Here is a 26,235-nt window from a genome sequence, read left to right on the forward strand (position 1 = left end):
CTAGCCATAACAGAACTGGAATTATCAATGGAGGAACATAGCATAGCACCTGTATAATGTGACAGAACAAAATGTCAACAGGAGGATTTCTATGGTCTGGCATCGAGCTTATATGATTTGTCTGAGGATGGGGTTGCTATGAGCATTTGGCAGGGAGCCCCTTTAAATACTCAAACTGGAACAAGGACCAGTATATCAATCAGGCTAGGGCTCTTTTAACGCGATAGAGGAGAACCAGGCCATGCCCCAAATAATCCAACACAGGTGAAGAAGACCGGTTAGTTTAAGTAACCAGACCCCAGAGACTACTACAATACAAAATGGAATCACTTTCAGACATTAACCTACTGGATATGGAGCCGACTCTGTTACAAACAAAGCCTTTAACAAAGTTGGGCCTGGATCCCAAAAATGTGGGCCAGATTTTGTCTCCTCTCCAGCGTGACAGGGCCGCGATTTATTTATTTGCCTATTTCAAATGTTGGTTCCCAGGGAAGGGGGAAAAAAAAAGTTGCAGAATCCATTGGCTACCAATGGAACGACAGAAGGCTTAGCCGCTGAACACAGTAGCTACTAGTCCTCCAGAGAGGGCCTGCGTGCAGCGAAATGTTCACCAGCGGAAAGGCATTAGCCGGCCGCCCACAGGGCGAAGAAAGCTAGGCTCTCTCATCAAACCACTGGGGTGTAACATAAACAAGTTCAATCTGGCCTCCTCCTTTGTGACCATTTACAGTCACAAAAGAACTCCCAAACCTCCACATTCTCATGCTACCGGTGTGAAAAACAAGCACGTTAGCTGGCTCGTCGCTACACAACACGCCCGCATCAGGATGGCAACTGACACCATCAAGGACCGGTGTTCTCAGCTTCCCCTAATTACCTTTAGCTGACAATTAGTGCTAAAACCCCAAACTCAAATAGAGCTTGAATCCCCTGCAGAGTGTAAATAAGGCAAACGAGACGCGTTTCCGTCTTCTCAATGTCTGCACCGGCATAGCAACAAGCAGACCCCGGCAGACTGGGAAGTGCCCTGCATCTAAATCCAGCCGCGGATTCAGGGGCAGACAAGGCCCGACTTGTGCTCCCTTGCTCCACTTTCTGTTTTTATTGCCCTCTCTGTCCTTCTCAATGGTGTTGCTTTAGCTAGCGTGTGAGGCTAGCCTTCGATGAGACACACGATACAAGAGTGAAACAAAAGAGCATCAAAGCTGTTAAAACAAATAAACGTGTGTTGGAACACAGTGATGCAGCCGTGCAGCGGTATCAAGCTATATAATCAAAGACATGTGTGAGGGGGGGAGGGGCCAGGAGAGGGGACCCAATGGGAGCAGGAGGGGGAGTAGGAGGAGGACGGAGGAGGGGTGAACTCTTGGTGACCCTGTGCTTTTCCTTATCTGGGTGCTGATTAGACGAGGTTGCCGCCCATCACACTATACCCCAGCTGCAATTCGCCGGGAGGAGTTTAAAGGCCGACAGCGTCAGACAGCCCGTGTCGTCTCCATGGTGACCGTGACCACACACAAGGCTGGGGCAAGACAAACCAATCACATGCGTCCTCAGAAATGGCTATTAAAAAGGTGAGAAGGACATTTCAGCAACATTAAAAACACGGTTTCCACCATACGTTCTAGTGAAGTCTCTTATGTAGACGAAAATGTTGACATTATTAATTTCTAAATTACTTTTACAGGGGAAAATGGCAGTTTAAACTGGATAGAAAACCCCCAGTGGTCAGAATTAACACATAATATCCCAAGCTATTTGAATCAATAAAGCATCAAGCCTTTAATAAGGACATATTGTAAACCTTCAGAAGGTTGCAAAATTCCGCACATGAATGCTCCTTAAATAATAATAAAATAGTTTGATCTGCTTCACACAAACTAGCATAGCCGGCCGGACTGCTTTCTAGTCCACTTCCTTTGACCGGGCCACATTTCTGACAGCCCCACCACGAGGAATCCATTAATTGAGCAACGCGACGGCCCTTTCAGACGTGTTACCTCACAAACATTCCAGACCTCAAGCACTGCTGGCCCCAGACCGGAGCACAGAGAGAGCCCGGGATGAACCTTAATCTGGGAGCGCAGACCCTTCAGCAGAGTGCTCCTAGGAGCCATCGCTGAGCCAAGGCGCTGAGCTCTGATTGGTTCAGACTGTATTGGCGTAACAGATCAATTGTGACCAACGTGCGGTCACGATTCTCTAGGCAGGCCCCCATGTTGGTGAGGAAGCACAGGCAGAGGCAGAATGCTTCCATGGCTGCATTAAACCAGCTAGAGGTGGACACGGCCAGTGAGTTCCTGAGCGTGTCACCTGTGGATGACATCGAAGGGGCTCCCCCCTGAAGGTGTAATGGGTGTTATTGATTACTGCACGTAGGAAATGCCCCATTTTTTGAGGGTTGATTGATTGAAAGCCCAAGAGGTATGACTGGTTTCTTTCCTCTGTGTTGGACAAAGCCATGCCAAAGAGGGAAGGAGGTTTACGCAGTGAGTAGTTATGGTTTACACAGGGAGACTAGTTATAGTTCCTACTGAGAGATTAGTTAAGGGTCTCACAGATGGGTGGGTTTGACAGCTGCTTCAACTGGCAGCTCACACATGAAGGTAAGGCCAGCCAAAAATACGGGGGACAAAGTGTCCTGGACTGTATGAAACATAATCAAATATAATATTGTAAAGGGGACCGTGTGAAACATATTAAATATATTATTGAAAAGGGGTCTTAAATCACAGTCAGTCATGCATTTGGATACGTGTTAGATGTGGAAAAAGAATGATGAATGGACGTCTTCCATTCTGCTTTTCCTCATGGTTAACACCCCCCCCCCCCCCCCCCCTTTTTTTTTCTACTTCATTTCACTCCCTTCCATCCCTCCCGTTTTTCTCTCCCTCTCCTCCCACTCACTCCCTCCCTCCCTCTGCCCTGTAAGCTCCTTGAATAACCCCTTCCCTCTCTCTCTCTCTGGCCCTCCCTCGCTAATCCAGGCGTCCTAATGAGATTGGACCTGTACACAGGCTCTGATGCAGCACGCAGTCAAACAGCCGGGCCGGAGGGGACAGGACGGCTGATGGATGGGTACTGACAAATGGACTGGGCTGCCTGGGCTGTCAATACCACACAATGAGACGAGAGTGAGACGTCTTAAAATAAAAAAAAACGAAAATGGCCCAGCAGATAAGCAGTGGGTGACATTCAGAGGCTGCATGCCGCGTATGTTCAGGACTTTTCTTATCCATTATTTACTGACGCCCCCCTTAGTGAGAGTATTAGTAGGCATAGGCGTTGCCTCACTTTGCAACCCCTATGCGGATGACCAGCACAGACCCATGTCAGAACCCGGTACAAGCCGATGCCTGGATAGAAATAATCCACTGAATCATCCCCCATATGCTTTCAGAAGGACAATACATTTTTGTCTCAATCACAGGGGTTACGAGCTACAGCTCGGTTAGGAACTGGGAAATATCCGGAGCTTGACTTGGAGATGGAAAAGGTCACGGTAAGTCCGGAAGACCAGCATGGAAGAGAAGTGCGAATAAAGACCCAGAGAGAGGCGGCGGTGGTATTCACGATAGTGATCCAGCATACACTTTGATCTAAAGTGGCTCCGAGTCAATTTAGATAGTGTGCAGTCCCTGAAGGAGCAGGTGGGGCTTAGGCGTCAGGCTACAGGTGGGAATGGAACACAGTGCGTTTCAGTGACACTGTCCTGTGGTTGATAAGAGAAGCAGACACCGAGGGAATCCAAAATGGAGAATTTTTTTTTAAAATGAACAATGTATTACAAACGAGAGAGAGCGGGAGAGTTAGAAAAAACGAAAGAGTCCGAGAGAAGGCGGTGAAGCCATCTGAACGTCCAGCAGGACCGGGGGAGAGGGCACTGCCACGGATGGACTGCCCGCGACCCCCCCACCCACACGCCCTTGATTTCCTGATTTGCAAACCGTGACACCGGAGAGAGTGAGGGGACGAATGAGGAAGTGCCAAGGTTCAAATGATGCCTATCATGCATACACAGCACAGCCCTGGTTTGGACCTGCTGTCGTTCAATGTTAACCGTTTAGTGGCCATGTAGTACGAGTCTGGAGAATTAGTCCTTTTAATCGCTTGCGTTAATAACTTGCGTTGCGTGCCCTTTGGTTTGAGAATGCAAATAGACAGCTGGGAAATGTATCGGGAGAAATTGAGGTGTTTCTGGCTCACAAAGTAATTGAGAGTTATTTTCTATGTTCCATGGGAGATGAGATGCATATGCTTGAACCTATTCAGTAGGTTATCTGCAACCCGTCTGATATAAAGAAAACATTGTATGAGAACATTGTTTCAGCCGTAGTTCTGATGGTTTTCTAATAAATCCCATGTGACCAAGGGCCTGGGTTTGTGGGGTTAACAACTAGGGAGGGAAGGCCAGAGTGAGAGTCCCTGGAAGTAGAAGAAATAAACTAGACGAGTCAGCAACCATGGAGCCGACAGGGAGAGACACAAGAAGAGCCGATTCAGAAAGAAAGGCAAGGAACATAGAAACTAAGTAAAAGCAGGACCCTAATTAAAAAAGAGTAATATATATGAATATAAAGCGTACATTTTTGTTGGTAAAAATCATATCATTTGTGATGACAAACGCAAAGATAATGATATACACTGCCGGTGTAGCTCCAACTGACTAGGGGACATTTAAGAGAATCGTCGTAATAGGCTCAAGGCTATGACCAGCGATAGAATAGCCTGCAAGCACACACACACACACACACACACACACACACACACACACACACACACACACACACACACACACACACACACACACACACACACACACACACACACACACACACACACACACACACACACACACACCAGCTTGCAAATGAGGTCACCTGTTGCACAATATTCAAAGCGGCACGTGACTAGGCGCACACACACACACACACACGGTCAATGAAGTTTCTACCTACTTACATAGGAGCACAAAACACTATTTGTTTATTCATATAGGCATAGCACTGATGGTTAAAATTGAATAACTCAGTTATAGCCTCTTAGGGCCAAGTAGCCCCCCCCCCCCCCCCCCCCCCAAAAAAACTGTCCTTTGGAAAGGAAAGAGATTTCCCATAAAATAACAACTTATATACAACAAGTGGGAGAAGCATTCAGAAAGACCATGACCTTTCCCAAGTTCTGGAGATTTATTCCACATTCTCAATGTCCCGTCACCAAGAACTTCCCTGAAGTCAGCAACTCTCTATGAAAACAAGCAAACACCAGGGAACAAGATAAGACAAGTCAAACATATGCGAAACGCTCCATGTATATCTCATACTTGATCACAAATGTTTATACAAAATAGTATACAAACTACTGCAAACCGTGTCCAGCCAGCCAGCTCTGCTTGTGCTTAGCCTTAGCTTGTGCTTAGCCTTAGCTTGTGCTTAGCCTTAGCTTGTGCTTAGCCTTAGCTTGTCCGCCTAAGGTTTTGAGTGTGAGCGCTTTGGAGACATTGCGGAAATGAATTGCACGTGAATTGCACGTGGCGAGACGGAGACGCCGGGTTATCCAATCGCGGTCAGGTCAGTGGAGACGCGTGTTTAAAGTCAGTTGTGACCGTGATCGTCTCAGACATTATCTGGACATCTCCCAAGAGAAGATCAGTCGCCTGACTGAGAGCCAGGCTGACTGGCAGCAGGTGGGGCGAGATGGGGGGGGGAGGAGAGCCACAGAGAAAGAGAGCCCATAATAATATGCACGGTATAGAACCCTACTTAAAAGGATCAAACCAGCAGCAATGTGACGTGGGTCTCTATGCACTGAGAGACCAAGCCAATCCGGAGTCCTGTAAACCAGTGGACGGCTATTGGTTTCCTGTCACGTCAATGGTGGTAGTGGTTTCTGCCAACCCCAAACTCATTTGTCTTGGTTCATTAGTGGCTGAATTTACCGAATGGATCTGTATATTCACTGCACCATCACAAGTTAAAAGAGGCGGTGAACAGCTGTTTAGTGCTTTAGCTATGCTAAAATACTGCAAAATACTACCGGCTTATCGCTGGCTCATGGGACTGGGGAGTGGGTCTGGCTGAATATGGAGCAAGCTAGATTGACACTTCTCTGTCCGATGGGCTCAAGCTGTCGGAAGCAAAACAGCATGTTGTCAGTGTTCATCTGATTACCGGCGATATAAAATGCATGGATATCAATACGACACGCACCCCATGTGGGCATGTTGAGTATTATAGAGGGCCATTGTCCACACTCCTCTTGCCAAAATGTCAAGAGAAACATGCTTTGTAAATGTCACTCTTTCCAAATGCTTTCCAGATAAGCATGAACTGCTCCACAAAAACAACGTTGGTGAACTGAATAGTTGGCAGCGATTTGTTGAAAGAAAAAAAAAGAAAAAAAGATTTGCTTAAAATCTATAATCTGCTAACAAGCTCTCCTTTGGACTCGTACGTGATTGGCTCGCCTACGTCACCCAGCGTTGTCTGCGTAGGGACAGGCGTAAACACTGCATTGTGTAATTAAGGGCATTGTTTTACATGACGGCATCAGGGTGGGACCGGTGGGACCTTTTTTCACGAGCTGTGTTTAACTCGAGATGAAGTCATTTAATTACCAACAAAATAGTTATTAGCACTATCACAACACATACAATTAAGTCATTCAGCCAACACTTGTATCATAATGACGCAGAGCCGATTGTTTTTACTGTTCAGGAGCAGGTAGGATCCTGAGATCTTGCAGGCTGATGTCAGTATTAGGTAGACCCTGCGGACATCCCGGCCAGAACCGAGAAACTTCCGGCCAACACCCACTTGACTGACCCGCTCACTTTAGACCCTTAAACATGTTCCTCAGCGATCTTTTTTCCGACAGGTGGTTCCAACAAAGCGACGATCATTAGTCAGAGATGCTCCCGAGCACTTTCCAAAGACGAATCTCAAAGAGCATAGTGAGCTGCGCACCATCGGTTGCCCTGACAGCCAGCATATCTGGCCCAACACACTACTCGTCGTCTCCGAGTACCACTACTAAAAACAAGTTCAAGCGCGCCATAGTATTGTTGGTGAAAGATAATTGACTTAGATGTCTGTTCAAGCGTTAAATAAATCCAGAATACTAATGATTGTAGTGTCGACATTGGTACATGACGTGTTGAGTCAACAGATTTAGAATTGACAAGGTGTGCTGATTGTATTTATTTGGGCGGGAGATGTAATGGTTCATTATCACATTACGGTAAGCGGGGCACAAAGACAGCAGCATAATGTATTTCAATGCCGATGGCTCGTCTCCATTTCAGTGACACACAACAGAAGCGTTCCCACTTCCTTCCCAGACTACACAACATACCCAGGGGACATGAGATCGAGTGCAGAGTTCCCAAACGCAACCAACTCATTACAATATGCTTCTTTGGAAATCCTTCTTTTTTTTTTATATACAATCTCTACTGTAGGTCAAGGGAAATGCAAAAAAATAATTCCCAGAATAAGGCTTCACACCAATGACCATTATGTCTTGGGAACAATAGTTTATGAGGCCATGTAGTTGCAGTTCAGGAAGAGGAGCTGTTACCAATAGTGTGTCTTCATTAAAGCCCCTCACAGGCCTCCACTAACGCACATACCCACATTCAACATCTGAGTGTCAGTGGACAGCAAGACCGTTGACAAAACAGATCAGAAAACATTCATGTCTGTAACATAATCAATAAATGCAAGAAAGGACCAATAATTGAAAAGGACACACAAATATGGCCAGTGGATAAATCAAACAATGTTTGACCTTGCGAGAATGGGTTGAATGTCCGATTTCTTTCGAAATGCTTCGACTAGGGAGCACTCTTTTTACACTCACTATTGTAATACACATCTCCACCACAAATATCTGCAATAAAAGAAGGTCTGGAATGAGTAAATATCTTCTTCATATCTTACAGACCAACATTAATGAGGAAATAACGGACTGTGTTTCGTCATTTCCCCCTTGCCAACATAAAAGGCAACCAGTGTCAACATTTTTATTTCTATAGCATTTGATATAATGGATGCATATCATCTGGCAAAATAGGAATTATACAATAAAAGTTAATATTATCAGCAACACTTCAAATTTTCTTCTTTATCTCTTGACCCGACGTGGTTCATCTTTCCTGTCCTAACGCCTCTATTCATACCCTGTTGTCCTGCATATGAACCATCCCTGGTTTAATACAAAGAATCTCACATGGGACTGTCCTTTCTCCTCACCCCTGTGTTTTCTCTCCTCCAAGACGAATGCCACCCAGGTCTCTGTTCCTCCCGTGGTACTGAGACTTGTTTTGCTAGATGATCACGGTGAAGACTGACACGGTTGGTGTAATGACTAGAGTAACAAATTCCTTGGTTTGCTAGATGACTAGAGTATTAAATGCTTTGGTTCGCTTAATGAAACCGAGCTACAAATGACTTAGTTCACTTAATGACCCAAGTTATAAATGACCTAGGTTGCTCTGGAGTGTTTCTACACAGAAGCCCGGACCTTTCAGTGTGTTTGCATTTTTTTAAAACATCCTAAAAACCTTGCGTGAATCAGAGGATCGACGTCCCTGGCTGTCAATCGAAATAACAAGCCGCCCTCGTTATCTTGTCAGCACTCGAGCTCCATTTCATTCGTTTGATTGATATAACAATGCTTAATTTCGATTAAAACAAAGGAGCATTATGCACCAGGGTTTTGTAATGCCAATGAATGATTCATTAGCATAGTTAGAGAGCACAAATCTCCCCATAGGAGAGAGCTATGGTAGTTTGGTTGGAGGAAATGTTAAGCAGCTTAGGCCTTTGCAGTGATCCTGGTTGCCGAATTAATACTGCACATGTTGGGCAGAATTTAGCAAAGAAATTGGTGCTATTTTGTCAAGAGACCATAAGAGTACATTAGATAACAGCCATCTGGTTTATTCAAATGTCTGGCGTAAAGCAAACTTTCTTATCTCAATGCAGCAATATCCTGTAAATACAAAAACAGGGGATAAAGAGCATAGTGGTGACTAATGAAAACGGTACAACTGTCATAGAGTGAAGCAGGATGGCTTTTCTCCTCAAAAAGGACAAATGGATATCAGATACAAAAGCCATTTCTGTGTTACACAAGTATACATAATTCCCCTTGTTTACTAGAAGCTACTCCAACTAATTAAATCGTAATCCTTTGCCGGGCCAATGTTCCTTCTCCCAACTGAGACCTCTTGTCTCTCCTAACTCAATAAAGGTATTCCCTTAAAGCGGGCTACTTTAAACACTGGGCAGTCTCGGGTTACTTTCTACAGTCTGTTGGGTCTCGTAGAAGGCGTTGAAATCAAGCGGGTCCAAGCAGTCTCGCTGTTTGATTCACTTCCAGCACTAGCACTGCAGATTTAAGAGCCGAATGGTGACAGTTGAACCAGGTGAAGACAATGGAAACTAGGAGAGTAAGCTCACGCTGAAGGATGACAACGAACCTTAAGTGTACGAGAAATATTTACATTTAAAGGACACTTGTTATTGACATTGGGGCACTACATCAACATGCGTGGCTTCGTTTACAAGCGCTTTTAAATTATGTTTAAAAAAAAAAGACACACCCAAAGTGCTAGGCACATTATACAGAATTACCAGCAAAATTACCACTTCAGATGCGCCAATTAGGTTGAATGAGGGCCGGACGCACTTATTGGTTTGGTGAGTTTGTTTTTGTTACTTTTAGTACTCACACACTTTAGTTTCTGCTCACCGTCACACATACAACAGTTGGAAGGGCTGCTGGAAGCCAAGTAAGTACAAATCAGCAGCTAGGGGGTTTATTTAAGCCAACAGATGGGAACGTGTCATGCCATCTGAATTTTGAACACATTCACAGCAGAAGAAGTTTCGCAATGTAAACTCAGCCTCGACCCTTTATTTAATGGCTGCATTACTAAGGGAATCAATAGCCCGATTCATTGGTGGGAAAAAGCACCATCTATCATAAAAGGTTGAGGATTCAATGTTTGCTGAAGGGCAGGTAAACGTCATACATTGAGGCTTTTAATGACCCTTTGACATGTTTTACAAGCCACAGCTACACTTCGTAGCTACAGCAACACCCATGTTCTGCATGTGATCTGCTCTCCTCTGAGAGCCGGAATCGCCAATATGATAGGTCTTTCTGGCCCAACCGAAATGGAGAATTTTGTCAAAGTCTGCTGGTCATGGAGGCAAGGACCCATGCGGTCATCAAACCCTATTTAGTGTGTGTGTGTGTGTGTGTGTGTGTGTGTGTGTGTGGACATTGCTTCTGGGAAAGAAAAGCGGTCTCTCATACGACACTAATGCAGAATCAGCTATCTGTCCTCGGGTGTAGCAAGTATGAGGTGTGGACGGCACTGCCAGCCCCAACATTGATCCGCACGGCTGCAGTGAGATCGACTTTTTTTGTTGCCACACTGCTGCATCGGAGTCTGAAAGGGGTTAAATCCATTCACAGTATATATCCATGTGCATGAACAGAGATGCACATGCACTGCACATGACACCCACGGAACCCCCCCCCCCCATACACATACACTCACAAAAGCGAGAGGTCACATCTGTTCAATAACACCCAATGTGTTTAGTCAAAAACTGAAACATCCTTCTTACCCTCCAGGCCAAGTTCTGTGGATCTCTCTGACTTATAATGCAAGAGCTGCCATTACTTAGCACTAAGGTTATTTTGGTTCACATATAGCAATGTAAATGAGCCAAGTTGTAGCAAGTACCAAAATAAAAGACTGATATCCCGTAAATACTTTTATCCAAAGTAGGGCTATAAGTTATACAAAAATAAAATATTTCTCAAAATTCCAGGACATGTGTTCTCCCCATAAGGACTACACAACCGTGTATCACGATGGATCAAATTTCATGACCATTTAAAAAGCACATAAAAACAAAAAGTAATAATATTAAACAATCTTTCCGTGCACGCCCAAAACCAGAGTAGGTGGTGGATTGCAGAAAAAGTGCCATGTGTGACATACCGTCGGGAACTGTTTACTTTCTCAGAGTTCAGTAAGACCTCCGACCAATCGCTGGTTATTTTCCAAAGTGGCTGACAAGTGTGGACAAATGTACCAAGACACGTGATAAATCAGAGAAATCCCACAGTTAGCTTACTTTAACCCCCTGCCTCCACATCCCCTCTCGTTTCCAAGGAACAATAATTTCCAACTAATGACATTCTTTGTCTCCGGGATGCTACCGCCACATCATTGGACCCCAATAAAAACGCCTGAAATAGCGGCAGGATTCATCACAGCCTATCTGCTCATTGAGAAAGCACAGATCCTCCATTCACAATGCATGAGCCCCTGGCTGCGGCACACCGAGATACCATCTAGGTCACGTTACCGTCAGCCGCTTAGCACTCAGCTGTGGGAGAGCTCATCTCTCTCTGCCTGGCCAGCATGCATGCAGAGAGAGAGAGAGAGAGAGAGAGAGAGAGAGAGGGAGAGAGAGACACCAGCGGTGACCCCGGGGTTCTCTGTATCCTCTTACTGTGTGGTCAGGGCTCAGCCAAGGGTACCATGGGAAGTTATTTACAGGATGAATTCCATGTTTCACATGGCCTTCCCGGTCAATCGGTCATTGCATGCTTTCCAGAACTAGCATGTTTTGCAATGTATATTTGTCCCGATGGAGCCTGTGTTTCGGTTGACATTTAAAAGTTGAAATACTGATTTCTAACATCACATTGAATGACCACCATGCCTGTTGGTGGCAAAAGACCCATGAGCATGGGTACACTAGTTATCTGTGGCCAGATATGGTTGCATCACCTACATGGTCTATTGTTAGTATTACACTTGATCAACACATACATACAAATATGGGCACAGGGGAAGTTCTCCTCATTCCATAATGAGCATTTTCAAAGATCCTAAGCCTGACCACACATGTGCATTATTTAAAAAAAATACATATCACACAGATCCGAAGCATAGTCATAAAGAATTTTAAAAAGCTGTGTGAAAGTTGCATTCATTGAGTGATTTTGTGGAGAGAATATGATGCATTTGACTAGGAGAAAAAAAATCTCACTTGGTAAAATGTCCCCATTTAAATCAAGATGTGTAGGAAAACCTGCTTCCTGATAATGTCAGTGTGAACTGTGAACAAGTCTACCCACATACATATACTTCTGTGGTCGTTTTATTGTTGTGTGGCCAGCCTAGCGTCTCTTACGGCTGCTGTTGTGTCGCTGTCTCATGTGTTTGGAATGCAACAAGGCCAGATGAGAGATGAGGGCCAACCATAGAGCATGTGAGATAACGACCGAGCCCAAGGCACAGTGAGGCTGCAGACTCACAAGGTGCTTTTGCGGGGAGCAAATTGAGGGCCCCTCAGAAGGGCCCATATATAGAGCCCTCTCCCAGCTGATCAAAGGGATTTTTTTTATTTACTAACCCACTCCCCATGAATTGAGACTGAGCGTTTCCAAAACACTAGCCTTCACAACTAGGTGAGACAGGGGGTGACGAAGTCCAGTTTTGGCGAGCATGTATTCTTCAAAAGCAGCAAGAGCAATGATGATCGTGTTCATAGAGCAAACAATGACGACACATCTATGGCATGCATTAGCAAACCATGCATTTTCTGTAGTCCAGCTATTATTTATTCACAGGGCTCCCTAGTATGGCACAAGTGAGACAGCAGAAGATACAATACCTGCACACTTGTCAAGAGTCGTGTTCAAATTCAGTGTTTGAATAGAAATATTCATGATTATCCGGGGGGAGCGCAAACGTAGGATCCGCCAACTGACTGTTGCCATGGAAACAATGACAATTTCCTGTTGTTACCTAACGGGCAGCAATGAGGAAGCTTCTGCACCCCTCACCCCCCATGCCCGCCCCCCCATCCATCCAATCCGCCTGGAGGACAGTGACCCCTTCATCTCCTCTTGACCCCCCCCCCCCCCTTCTCCTCTTTGGTCACCGGCCATGACCACTGCTTCCGGCACAGCAAAACAATTAAACAATTATGGATGAAAAACAACATCCACTTACGCTCAAAGTCGGAGTCTTCGTCGTCATCGTCGTCCTCGCCGTTCGACTCTGTCTGCATGGGCTCGCCGTCAAACATCACGCCCTTGGTGGGCTTCCCACTGCCGCCGCCGCCCGCCCCATCCTGACTCCTGTTGTCCCGCAAGCGGGTGAAGTACTGTACGGCGAACTCCACAAGGTCCGTGGGCCGCTGTCGCAGCACCTCCACGGTGTAGCCCTGCAGCAGCTCGGTCAGCCCCACGGGTATCTCGATACTCATGGCTGTGTTGTGTGTCTCGCAAGGCGAAGGATGCTATCTATCTAAACAGGGAAGGGGGAAGGCGAGGTAAGAGGTCATTCACATGGCGTATTGGGTTGTTTTCCAGGCCTCATTGACATTGCACTACTGTAATATCACAAGATATTTACTGAATTCACAGATGGGATTCTTGGTGCTGATGGACAGGAGGTAGTGGCGGATTCAGAATGTGGACATCAGCCATGTTTTTCTTTTGATCATGATTTTGAGTTTGAATTGATCCCGTTATAAACAGACATATTCAGAGTTTAACAGATTACTTTCTTGGTGCCAGTACATGTCTCTAAACTCTAGACTCTGTGTGTGTGTGTGTGTGTGTGTGTGTGTGTGTGTGTGTGTGTGTGTGTGTGTGTGTGTGTGTGTGTGTGTGTGTGTGTGTGTGTATGTGTGTGTGTGTGTGTGTGTGTGTGGCTGATGATGATGATGACAGCAATACTGGCAGCTCGCGTGGCAAGGGCAGTAGCGTTACCGACGTCACGGCAATCAAATCTGACAGCTCAGGAGAAACCTGGTTATGCTATTCAGTTGCAAGTCATTGCCGTTGAGTGATATTATCATAAAAAAAGAAGGAGAGGCCAGTTCATCTAGCGCCAAGCGAGGGAACTCACAGTTCCCACGGCTGCACCCGTTTGAGTGCAAAGATATGGGCCTCAACGTTAGCTGTGGAAAGACAGATAACCGCTGACGCTCGGGGGACGGGGCGCAATAAGAGCCCCCAGAAACACACGTCAACTCCCCGGCTGATTGAACCACATTGTGACTCGCTGTTTGAGATACATAACAGTTAAGACCTTTGTTAACAGTTAACAGTTTAGTTTGCACCAAGTAGACGCAGCACATCCTAATGACATCTCGCTAGCTTAATGTGCCACCCCGAATCCAGAGACAGCTCGGTCGGCGATCTGACTCAGGTACGAGCGGTGAGAATACGGAGGGCAAGAACCGTTAACCCGCCGTGTACAATACACCCGAGCCTGCATAGCTGATGCTGAGATTGTTAATAGTGGGCTTGATCACTAATCACCTTCCAGTCAGCCCTTTTGGTAAGCTAACACATGAGCATGGCGGACTGGTCGGAGAGGCTAAGTCACCGATAAGTGGCTAGCTGCAGGAGACTGTTGATACGGCTAGTAGCTAATAGCTCGGTTTTACCAGAGCCGGTGAGACATGACAACGAGCTAAAGTACCGCAAGAAGTGGACCCAACAGTGTGTCACTTACATGTGAATGTGTCCCGCCGGCTAGACGAGCCAGTCCCCTCCTATGTGTCTTCCCTGCTCTTCTTTATTTCGCCTCTTCTTCTTAGTCCGTCTCCTTGCCAGCGTAGCGACCGGATCCACAGAGAGCGATTATTATCCGATTGGAAAACCCCAGCAATCGCTTATTTATTTTTACTCGCTAACGTTTTTTTTTTGTTGTATCGAGCTATGTGCCAGCCAGCCCTATAGCGATGCTGCTTGCTATTCTGAAAAAAGCGACAGCCGACTTCTTCTTCTCCTCTCCGTCACCGTCTCGGCTTCTCTCACGGGCGACGTCCACGCAGCGACTGGGAGAGGGTGGGACTTGTCACGGCGGGCGGCGGTGTGTGGAGAGCGGGTTGGCGAGGGAGCCGAACGTGTTTATTGCGTTGAACCTGTCAACTCACCGGGAAATCTCCACAACGTTGCGGTCGGATCGATCCGAGGCAGCTGAAGAAAAAAAATATATCACGATTTAGAAACCGTACATATCACACGACACGAATACTGTCGAATAGAAAGCGAAATGAGTGACATCCAATAAGAAGTCCGTTGGGTTGTAAAGGACACCGGGATGTGGATTTTACAGATCCGTTGGAATTCGCCCGCAGCCTCCCTGAGATAAGAGGCACTCAGCGGCTGTGCGAGCTCCAAGGAAACGAGATCCGTTGGACCCGTTAGAGGGCGTGGTTACCATGGGCAATAGGCAGCAGCTCTGACGTTGATTGACACACATGTTGGACATCGCATATCCATTTAAGTGGGTTTCTGTTAATATATGGTTGGTCGAAAACGAATAACTTAGGTCCCCAACCACCCAAATAGTAAATAATACTCTCTCTCTCTCTCTCTCTCTCTCTCTCTCTCTCTCTCTCTCTCTCTCTCTCTCACACACACACACACACACACACACACACACACACACACACACACACACACACACACACACACACACACACACACACACACACACACACACACACACACACAACAATAATAATAATAATACACACACGGTTGTATTATTTGTATCTGTTTATGATTAAATATGTAATTGCAGGTCATTTTTCCATCCCCAGCAATCAAGTGTAACGATCTTACGTTCGATGGCTCCTCCATCCTGCCCTCCATCCTTCCTGCCCTCCTTCCTTCCTTCCTTTGGCCCACTTCTTATCCTTCCCTGGCCCTTTCCTGTTTCTATTCCTCTCCTTCTGACAAGCACAGTGTGGTTTGACGTGAAATCGAATCACCTAAGCTCATGTGATCCTAATCATCTCTTCTTAGCACTATAGAACACATGTACCGATTTGTTCGTGTTAGCAAATAATTATTATTAGTGAAGGAAGGCCTACTAGCAGAATGTGTAGTAGGTCTAGGAGTAGCAGTAGATCAACTCGTAGTAATAGTAGAAGCAGGGGCGGATCTAGCCATTTTGGGGCCCTAGGCAAAATATAGACATGGGGCCCTCATTTTTGAAACACGTACACAAAACAAATAACCATCCCAATACTCTTAGAATCGCAATAAACCCATAGTGCACTGCCACTCAACTCTCCACAGTAAAATCAGTTTCAGATATATATATATTTTTTTTTATTTATTTTTTTATTTTTTTTGGTTGGGGCCCTAGGCACTTGCCTAGGTTTGCCTAATGGAAGATCCGCCACTGAGTAGAAGGACAGAGTTTCATTTCAAATGTAACTAATTGTAAGTGAATAAGTAGGCTAAACGCTAAAGGGAAGGCCTCTCCCTGCTCATAGATCTATATCCAGCTTTTCTTGGGTGCTTCGCTAATTACCTCCATGCACCTAGACGCACTCAGTATACCGGCGTTATGCTATCCCATTGCCCTCCTTTACTTCTGTGCGACGGGTTAAAGCCGTTGCTATGGTCACGGGGGAGCCCAGATGTAATTCCTAGAACAACTTTGTAATTGGCTCAGGCGCTCCTTCAAGCCAACCGACAGCAGTCAAACACTGGCCTCGAGTCTCCCCCTTCTGGTAGAAGAGCGCATAGCGTCTACACGTTATAGAAACAGCTGATATCTTATGAATGCCTTTGTGGGACACGATATGTCATAGCCGATTCAAGGAAATATTAACTTACTATTGGTCTACTTTATTTAACATAAAAAAAATGGTTAGCCTAGAGCAAAGGACAACAACGCAGTATCATCAGAAGTGGATTTAACCAATTGGTAGGCCTCAAATTGGTATCATCGTCATTTCTCAAGAAGACGATAAGGATATCGGATCTTTAGAAATAATGTAGACCTATCTCAGTTTTCCCGAGAGAGCTCCAGACTCAAAATATATAAAATATACGTGTCGCTACGAGTCCTCGTTCCCTGGTGTTCTTAAATCGGTCCTCTGGGAGACGCTGTTGGTGTATTTTCGATTGGATCAAAGATAATTAATTGCATACATTCTACATTTTTAGAGGCATTAGAAATCAGAACAGAAAGAGAGCGAGAGCGAGAATGGACAGACCTAATAGTGCACTAAAAAGAGGGGAAATTAATATGTGGAATACAGATACTCCGTCAGCCCTTTCAGTTATGATAATGTTGTATTTGCTGTGGAGACCTCTTTAGGACGATGAAAGACATATAGCCTAGAATAAACTTCGAATTTGCTAAACGGTAAAATAATACATTATAGTAATTCATCCCTCCATTCATTAATGCTTTAATTCATACACACAATTCATACACAGCATTGCATTCATATGAAATGCGGAATCAAAAATCACATTCACAGAAACGATGTAGTTGTGAATGGAAATATGTGATATAGGCCTAATGCTGCCCCCTACTGGCTCACGGACAGCGACAGGTGAATCTCCACAGCAACCTCAGTTAGAGAAGCAACCACCTACATCTGCATTTTGTCACAGACACAAGAAAACCTGCCTCGAACCCGCTGATCTATGCTGCACCGCGACCTAACCAATCTGCTGTAATTTTGGCTTCCCACAGAAACGAATGGACCTGTGTGGTGTGTGAGGTAAGTTTGAATAGGCTTCCATGTTTTTTCATCTGCAGTTTAATTCTAGGCTTATTTATCTTACATACTGAAAATCGGATTCACTTTCTATAGTTCCAAGAACTTAAAGTGTGTGAAGTTCATTGAATAAGAGAGCAATTAAACAGTGATATAGTTTATTTCTAGAGCAATACCGAACATTTCAGAGCAAGACCTTCAATTCCACTTATTCAGAAGTCATTTAATTTGAGTTATAATATATACAATTATTATGTAACAGTATTTAGTTAGTTACAAAAAGAGGTTACATTTACAGAAAGGACAGGATGTTACATATAAATGCAGGACCCACAAATGAAACATATTGACAGGATATCTAGACATATGGATATATATAGACATTCACAGTTGCTTTTTATTCACTTGCTCTCCTTTTAAGTCAACATTTGTTTTGAAGTGCTATTTCAAATTCTTTGGCTGAATTAAACATAATTTTCTCAAATAAATATCAGTGTTCTGCTTAATCCTCAATGGACCCAATATCCTATTGTCTTCACAAAATAGATGTTCTTACAAAATGTCACATTTCTAACAATACTGGAAATAAAACATATAGGTCTTTTCTTAAAGAAAAAAGTGAGGTCCAAACCAACGCATACATTCAGAAAGAGAGAGAAAACATTGCACGGAAGTCAAGAGAATCAATCAAAAGTGGTTTGGATGGATGCATATGATGCCACAGATCACATTGTATTAACACCTTCAACCGACCTACAGGATTTAATAAACATGCCTTTTGGAACTCTGTACAAATCAATCCTTCAGATTCCATCCTTCAAGAATATATCTCAATAGACTCCAGAAAAAAATCATTCTCAAGAGCGAATTGTATGGCAGAAGTCTTGGCTAGGAAAATAGCAGACGGCTTTCATTCCAAGACTGTTGAAACAACAGCCAAACTAAAAGTCGGGCAACAGACATGAAAACCTCATGAAAACCACAGAGACGGAGAGGCAGAAACAACATCTTATACACAAGTGTTAACCATTTACATTATGACCATTGTTTTGCCAAAACTAACACGCACAGTCCTTGGAACGGAATATAAGGCACAAGGAAATATGCAACATGTTTGACATATTTCTAGGAAAAAGGATCAACATTCCTTCAACAAAACACTAAAACATATTTCCAGTGGCATTACATTACTAAGTATTCATTTCACTGTGGTTGTGGGACCTCCAGACAATGGGTTCAAAGGAGAACTGCAGAACGAAGAATAGAAACAAAATCACCTCACAAGTAGGTCAGTTGTTCCAACTTCTTTGAGATCCATAATTTGTTTAGAAGAAACGCATAAACACAAACTCATTCTTTTTTACAGCTATGCAAATTGAGACTTAAGACCAACATTTTTCAGAAACAGACGAGACGAGACCACATCTGAATGAACACGACACATTGACAGATGAGCAGAAACACATAGTCTGTGAGGAATCATAACAGAGACTCTTAAAACGCCTCTAAATTGTTTTAAACACATAACCATTTTACATTTCTACCTATTTGAACTTACAATAGTTCATTAAAAGTGCACCCAATGTAAAACAATACCGAATTAGTTAACTGCATTAGAATATAAAAAGTGCCTTTTCATGCCGTATTTCATTGAAGTAAAATGCACAAAAGTCACGTCTGTATAAATAGGGTTATGTATGTTGTTCAGAAAATAACAGCAATATATACCCACATTAATATCAATTTCAAGATGTATGAACAATATGACTTATTTGCTGTCCTACAGTGTTATTCTTGACAGTAGTGGATACAGTAAAAATTAAGAACCTCAATCTCTAAAATACTACATACTGAAGAATTTCAAATCAAATACATGTTTTCTTTGTTGCTTTGTTTTAAAAAAATAAAATAAAATTAAAAGTAATGATCTATATACATTATAGCTTTATTAATTGATGAGTTATCCCAGAGCTAAACTGATAGAAAGCCCTGTGCTTCAGAGATAGACACATCAACCATTATTTTCACTAATGTGGTCCTATCTTTTCAAAGTTAAACCTGCACTATGTACGTTTACCCATTTAGCACCATCTAGTGGTTTGCGTTGTAGTGAGAGTTCTAGTCAATAGCTGCAGTAGGAAAGCTACAAAGTGCAGGCTGAACAGTTCTATTGGTCTTTAATATGTATTTTGCCTGAGGACCAACCACCGCAACCTGTCTCGCTCAGGTTAAGTGTAATTTCCTTATACGTTATAGGGAAAACTAAAGTCAAACACGAAAGAGCTACATGGCTAAGGTTTTCAAACCACTATTTCACATGCAACAGCTCACAGAGGAAACAGTCATTGTGTAAAGTTCAATCTTCCTTTTTTTTAACATTAAAGAATATTGCTGTCTTCAAACCTGCTGTCCAATTACGTGGCACTTTGATAGAAAGATTTTAACCCTTGGACCAATTAGATGTAATGTTTCTTTGTGTTGTGGCTTTCCCTTTAAAAAAAATCGGCGTCTTCTCCTACCCATGTCCTCCTATGTTATTTACAGAAAAAAAAAAAAAAACTCCTCTGACATACCCATTTATAAACGAGATGTATAATGTATATATTAATGTATGTCTGACTATGTTGTACTGGTGTATGATCTTGAATAATAAAACAAAGATATATCAGGCCATTAAGACCTCAAAGAGCAGCCGTAAAAGGGTATGGGCCATAAACTCTCAGGAAATAAAGATAGATCTAAATACACCTGCAATCACCAATCAATTCTGAAATTGTTTCCTGGTGAAACGGAGCGAGAGAGAGCGAGTGCGATATGGATGCTAGTACACATGGTTGTTTGCTTGTTTATCCGTGTGTGGTTTCCCCTTTTCCCTTTGAGCCTTTAGAACAAGGGAACGACATCGTTGGCTGCTGGCCAGACCTGATCTGGGTCGTTAATGAACACATTCTCCTCAAGTTTGCCTTTCAAAAAGGTGCTGCCATGGTTACGGAAAGTCAGCCTCTCGCTCACTCCCCCTCTCTCTCTCTCTCTCTCTCTCTCTCTCTCTCTCTCTCTCTCTCTCTCTCTCTCTCTCTCTCTCTCTCTCTCTCTCTCTCTCTCTCTCTCTCTCTCTCTCTCTCTCTCTCTCTCTCTCTCTCTCTCTCTCTCTCTCTCTCTCTCTCTCTCTCTCTCTCTCTCTCTCTCTCTCTCTCTCTCGCCACTGCCGTCCGATGCTAATCGCGGCGGCTCGATTTGTACGTGTGACATCACAGGTGGTGCACATATAACAACGCACACCCACGCAGCCATAACAGTCGAGTAAAACAATGTGGATTGTCAAGTGTTTCCCAGTGGACTCTTGGAATATGTCCCAGTGGAATTGTCTGAGCTGTGGGATGTTGTCTCGAACAAATGACATCTCTTCAAATTTCGAACCTTCCTGCAGTGGTGATAATTGACCACTGGGGGCGGTGTGGGGCCATTATGGCACCACGACAATGGAATAGAAACAACAGCCTCTGTGAAGGCAGAACAATGCCTGCTTGTCTCCACGGCAACTTGGGGGGGGGGGAATTGGGACCTGCCACTTCTGTGCAGTATGAAAGGGTTGAGATAATAAAAAAACTAACTACAAGACACCCTGGTTCCTGACACGGTCAGAGGAGAAATATGAATACAGGGCTACAACAGAAGAAGACACAATAGAGGGATTTGAAAAAGAGTCGAAAAGCACTGATAAAAAAAATATAGTGCTTAAAGAAAGAGGATGTATTGTTCAATAAACCTGCTACCTTGGGTAACTTAACATATGGGAATAAAAAAAAAAAGCGGAAAGAAAAAGAAGGATGTTTCCGTGGCAACGCATGAGAAGGTTCACCATGGATACCGTAAGGAGTGACGCCCAGAATTCCTGCTGCAATTCGTTTGTAGTACGGAGGTAAAGAAAAGTAGAACAGTCCAAACAGTTGTTAGTGATCTATTTCGACTGAACTTAAAACATCTCAAATGTACTCGTGGCCAAAGGGAGTCTTAATTAAGGTACTTTGGAAAACAAACCATAACCCAAATATCAATAGAATCCATACCATGATCTCTGATCCCTACGGGGAAAATGTTGCGCAATGTGAGCGTTCCCCCCCCCCCCCCCCCCACACCTCATGATCCGAGGTCGAATCAGGTCAGACAACTCGTGGAATGCAGGACGTAGCTGGATCAGTCTGAGACTACAGCTTGCAAGAGGCAAGACCAGCTGCGAAAAAAGACAGGGTTGTAAATAAACAACACTGGGGCAAAGGGATGGGATACCCAACTACCCAACCAAGGTCAGAGACACGCCAAAGAAATTGCATGCTAGAAACGGCAGGGTAAAAGACAGAAGAAAATAAACACTAAATGAACGAGGTGATCTGAGGTGAAGATGTGTAAACTAAGATGATCATCAGTAAGACACTGAAGACGACTTCACTTGTCTTCAGGCTGGGCCACAGATGCCGTCTTCACTGCCTTAATAAAGAGCAAATGACATCTGGGGTCATCCTCTATTATTGCTCTCGGCCGTGACCCTGCCAAGGTCAAGGGTCACGGGGGTGCGTGTGAGAGGCATTTGACTCCCTGACCCTCCATGCTGTGGTGAGTGAATATTGACGGAAAGATCAATATTTATAGGAGAGAGCGGGAGGGAAGTTGTTAGATGCTGCAATGTTTTTTAATTAATTTAATTCCCCCTCGACCTTCGTGACCAGAGTAGTGCTATGGATGCCAGGTGTTGGGGTGTCAGTCACTTCATAATATGCTAGTCCATCAAAATAAAAGCCTTCTGGGGACAACAACACATAATAAAAAATAATGTTAACCGTAGACATAGATCAATGCCATGTTGTAAACTGTTATTTTATCTCTCAGCAGAGACCCAGCTTTTCTAGATTATCCTCAGCTATGCGAGTGGGGCCCCAACACAGATGTTTTCTTGGTGGTTTTCCCGATAGACTAGTAAAAACAGTGTGGGACGGCGGAACAACACGCAGGGCACGCTGGGCTTGGGGCCGGGGGCGGGTGACTGCGAGGGGCAGGACCTTGGCCCGGAAAGCCTGGGGAAAAAACTGAAGTGCATTGAGCCATCAGTGCTGGAGGAGTCTGCCAGTCTGTGCTCTAGGGTTGCGGTCAGGACAGTGGGCGGAGTCAGCCTGAGTTTTAGGCCGCCTCTGCTGTTTGGGGTTGACCCCTAGTGACGTGGTTGAGGTCTTGCGATGGGCTTGAGTCAGTGGTTGAAGTGTCCATCAGTGGTAGGCTGGCTGTTGAGCAATAGTGGGCAAAGTAAATTCTTATTTACCGTAGGGTTTAGGCTTGATAGTGGGTGGAGCCTAGGGGGCTTTGTAGGGCTGAGGCTGCGTACAGTGGGTGGAGCCTAGGGGGCTTTGTAGGGCTGAGGCTGGGTACAGTGGGTGGAGCCAAGGGGGCTTTGTAGGGCTGAGGCTGGGTACAGTGGGTGGAGCCTAGGGGGCTTTGTAGGGCTGAGGCTGGGTACAGTGGGTGGAGCCTAGGGGGCTTTGTCGGGCTGAGGCTGGATACAGTGGGTGGAGCCTAGGATTCTTATTGGGGAGGTGACAGTCGCTCTGTTAACCATGACGTTAATTCCTTGAGGACCGACTCGGAAACCTCTGGTAGCTCGTGATGAAGAGCGTGGTAGGCTCCCTCATATACCTGGGGGAATGATGAAGATGAAGACATGTGAGAGAGAGGGTGAGAAACAGGGGAGGGACATTTTTTTTTTCCGATGCCAATGGGTGGAGAATAGCACTCTTAGCGGTACAAATAAATTCCGTCAAACAAGTTTGATTTAATGCAACTCAACATCAATACATCACCACAATTCCAAAGGACAAACCTAGCCTCTAAAACACAGTGAACCCCCGGCCCCTCCTGTACCTTGAGCTTCTTGTCGGCGCTCGCCGCCTGCTCGAACATCAGCCGGGCGCCGCTGATGTCGCACAGCTTGTCGGTGTCCCCCTGGAGCAGCAGGAAGGGCCAGGCGATGGCCGGGATCACCCGCTGGATGCGCTCCACCGCCCCCATCAGCTGCATGGCGAACGACACGCGCAGCCCGCCGTGGTAGTTGAGCGTGTCCTGGTCGTACGCCTCCACCTAACAAGAGGTGGTGGTGGAGGAGGAGGAGGAGGAGGGGGGAGATAACGAGGAGACGAGTTAGAGGGGGGGGGGGGGTGGGGGGGCGGGAGAGCGAGAGGGAGAGAGAGCGAGGGAGCCTTATCTGAGGAGCAGCCCATGTGTGTGCGAGGGAGAGAGCGAGCGTACCTGAGCGTGGAGCAGAACCAATTTGCATAAAAAAGGCTGATACAAGTGCTAACCGTTTTAGTTAAGACCAATCAATTAAAATGGACACCGGGGATTAAACACACACACGCGCGCACACGCGCCGAAACGAACAAACGCGCTCCGACAGCCTTGTGATGGAAATAAGGCGCAAGGAAGCTTGACTAAACTTGGACAGAGCGCGACGTACCGCTTTGTACATTGTGTCAGGCGCACAATGGGGGGCTGTATTTTTTAAACAACAATGGAGGAGCGTGGAATCTTCCGGGTCCCGTCCTTTTAAAAGTAAAGTGTTTGGAGGGAGGCCGACAGCAGGAGGCAGACTCAAAGCGGGGAGCCGACAGTAAGGCTGGGGAGGCTTGTGTCACACGACCCCCGGGGCTCAGCCGGCTTCCTTTAGCAGATCCAAGCACAAGCTGTTGAGCAGTATGGGAACTGCAGTCCCACGTCCCGCTCACCCTTGCTCCAGAGACACAGCGGTGACACCGCAACTCTGAGCCCAGGCAGTAGCCACCTCGCTCCAGTGTGTGAGGTGTGTGACGTGTGGGGCGGTGTATGTGTACGATGGGGAATGCTGGAAGACGGGAACACAAACGCGTAGAGTGAGCGTGAGAGGCCCGGGGCCCTGATCACAACAAACTAGGGGTGTAACGGTACACGTATTTGTACCGAACCGTCACGGTACAGGCACTTCGGTGCGGTTACAGAGGTGTTACAGAGGTGTACCGCGGTTCGTAAATGTGGCGTACATAGCGTTAATATGGTGAATGTAAAGGCTTGTTTTCGCGATGCGGAATTTAAAACTTGAAGTCGGAGTTCCGCCCGGACCGTTCAGCCAAAGTATACTGCTCCGACTCCGTAATCCGCTCAGCAACTCTCCGTCGGGATGTCGGATACGCAATGCAATTCGCCGCCCGATGTATCTTATATGTTGACCACAAACCATGTAAGCAGTGTAAATAAACTTCCAAAGCTCTTCAAATCTTATTTGGGGGTTTATTGGTTCTTAAGGTGCAAACTAAACAATGTACAAAGTAATTAAGGTGCAAAATCAAACCGGAGAAGTGATTCAGGAAATTATATTGTTAGAGGACCACAGCCCTTGTCGTCTCCGTTGTGTCGACCAATAGGTTCATGGCGATAGTTAAAAAATATTGGATGCGCACGTAAGCTACGGAGAGGGTCTCCGACAGGCTCTCCGGCTCTCCGTGTCTACGTACAGCACTTTAACATGCATACGCTTTTGAAAAGGCACCATCCAGGCGTTACTATCACCGTTGCTGTGAAAAAAACATGAGCTCACAACACTATTTCAACAACCCCTGTCTGGGAATTCAGAGATGCAAATGCCATAACCAAGTTTATCTGTGTTTTCATTGCTGCTTATCTACGGGTTGAGAAACAAGCAGTTTTTTTTTTTTCATTTTCCCCTTAACTATTAACCGTACCGTGACTTAAAAACCGAGGTACATATCTATTACCGAACCATGACTTTTGTGTACCGTTACACCTCTACAACCAACCCAATCGCTCTTTGCGGACAGGCAAACACATTTTTCCACCCTACACATTTTTGCATTTTAAAAAGGTTAACAGGCACAAAGGTTACATTTTAAAACATTGCCTCTAGATTTTCCAAAGGTTGTTTGGGAAAATGAAAATGTAAATTACAACCTGAAAAAGCTTGTCATTTACATTAATATTGTTTGAACCCCTGAGCACACACACACACACACACACACACACACACACACACACACACACACACACACACACACACACACACACACACACACACACACACACACACACACACACACACACACACACAAACACACACAAACACACACACACACACACACACACACGGCAGAGTCTCACCTTTTTGTGGTCCCGTGAGATCCAATTGGACTGGATGGAGCCCAGAGGGAGGCTGGGGGCCAACTGGTTCATCACCTTGGCCACAAACACCTGAAGGGGAACAGAAACACAACCGCTTAGGAAAGGAAATGAGGAGAGAAGACGGTCGAAGGGGAGAGGAGGAGGAGAAGAGAGGAGAGGAGAGGAAGACAGGAGAAGAGGAGTGAAGTGGAGAGAATAAGAGGAGACCAGAGAGGGGAGAAGAGAGAAAAGAGAGGAAAGGAGAGGAGAAAAAGAAGCAGAGAAGAGAACATAGGAGAGGAGAGAACATGAAGAGAGCAAAGAGGAGAGAAGGGGTAAGGAAAATAAAATATATGAGAGGAGGAGAGGAGTTAAGTAGAGAAAAAGAGGAAAGGAGAGGAGAAAAAAAGAAAGACGAGCGAATATAAGAAAGCACAAGACCAGAGAAACCAGGAAA

At 45.1% G+C, this 26,235-nt stretch overlaps 2 protein-coding genes and 1 long non-coding RNA gene across 7 annotated transcripts in view; all 3 read right to left on the reverse strand.

Moving 5' to 3' along the window:
• The window catches only part of LOC132457621 (cAMP-dependent protein kinase type II-alpha regulatory subunit-like), a 32,260-nt gene extending 16,991 nt beyond the window's left edge, over positions 1–15,269 (reverse strand). The window contains exons 1-2 of one of the 2 annotated variants that reach the window (XM_060051894.1): positions 14,570–15,269; positions 13,055–13,347 (exon numbers count right to left, since the gene is read on the reverse strand). In XM_060051894.1, coding sequence (XP_059907877.1) covers positions 13,055–13,310 — 256 coding nt within the window. In that variant the 5' untranslated portion in view covers positions 13,311–13,347; positions 14,570–15,269. Of the gene's footprint in view, positions 1–13,054; positions 13,352–14,569 lie in introns of both variants that reach the window. The other variant, XM_060051885.1, reaches the window with a different exon arrangement.
• LOC132457636 (uncharacterized) lies at positions 4,590–5,021 on the reverse strand. The gene is made up of 2 exons (XR_009525737.1): positions 4,820–5,021; positions 4,590–4,731 (listed from the first exon to the last, which is right to left on the reverse strand). It is a non-coding gene; the product is annotated as an uncharacterized LOC132457636 (long non-coding RNA).
• A 2,460-nt stretch (positions 15,270–17,729) lies between the features above and the next one.
• The window catches only part of mgll (monoglyceride lipase), a 29,649-nt gene continuing 21,143 nt past the window's right edge, over positions 17,730–26,235 (reverse strand). Inside the window, exons 6-9 of one of the 4 annotated variants that reach the window (XM_060052043.1) lie at positions 25,779–25,868; positions 23,496–23,711; positions 20,792–23,270; positions 17,730–20,623 (exon numbers count right to left, since the gene is read on the reverse strand). In XM_060052043.1, the coding sequence (XP_059908026.1) occupies positions 23,160–23,270; positions 23,496–23,711; positions 25,779–25,868 (417 nt within the window). In that variant the 3' untranslated portion in view covers positions 17,730–20,623; positions 20,792–23,159. Of the gene's footprint in view, positions 20,638–20,791; positions 23,271–23,495; positions 23,712–25,778; positions 25,869–26,235 lie in introns of all 4 variants that reach the window. The other 3 variants (XM_060052036.1, XM_060052052.1, XM_060052060.1) reach the window with 3 other exon arrangements.

This window comes from Gadus macrocephalus, chromosome 1, assembly GCF_031168955.1.
Source record: "Gadus macrocephalus chromosome 1, ASM3116895v1".
Classification (NCBI taxonomy): domain Eukaryota; kingdom Metazoa; phylum Chordata; class Actinopteri; order Gadiformes; family Gadidae; genus Gadus; species Gadus macrocephalus.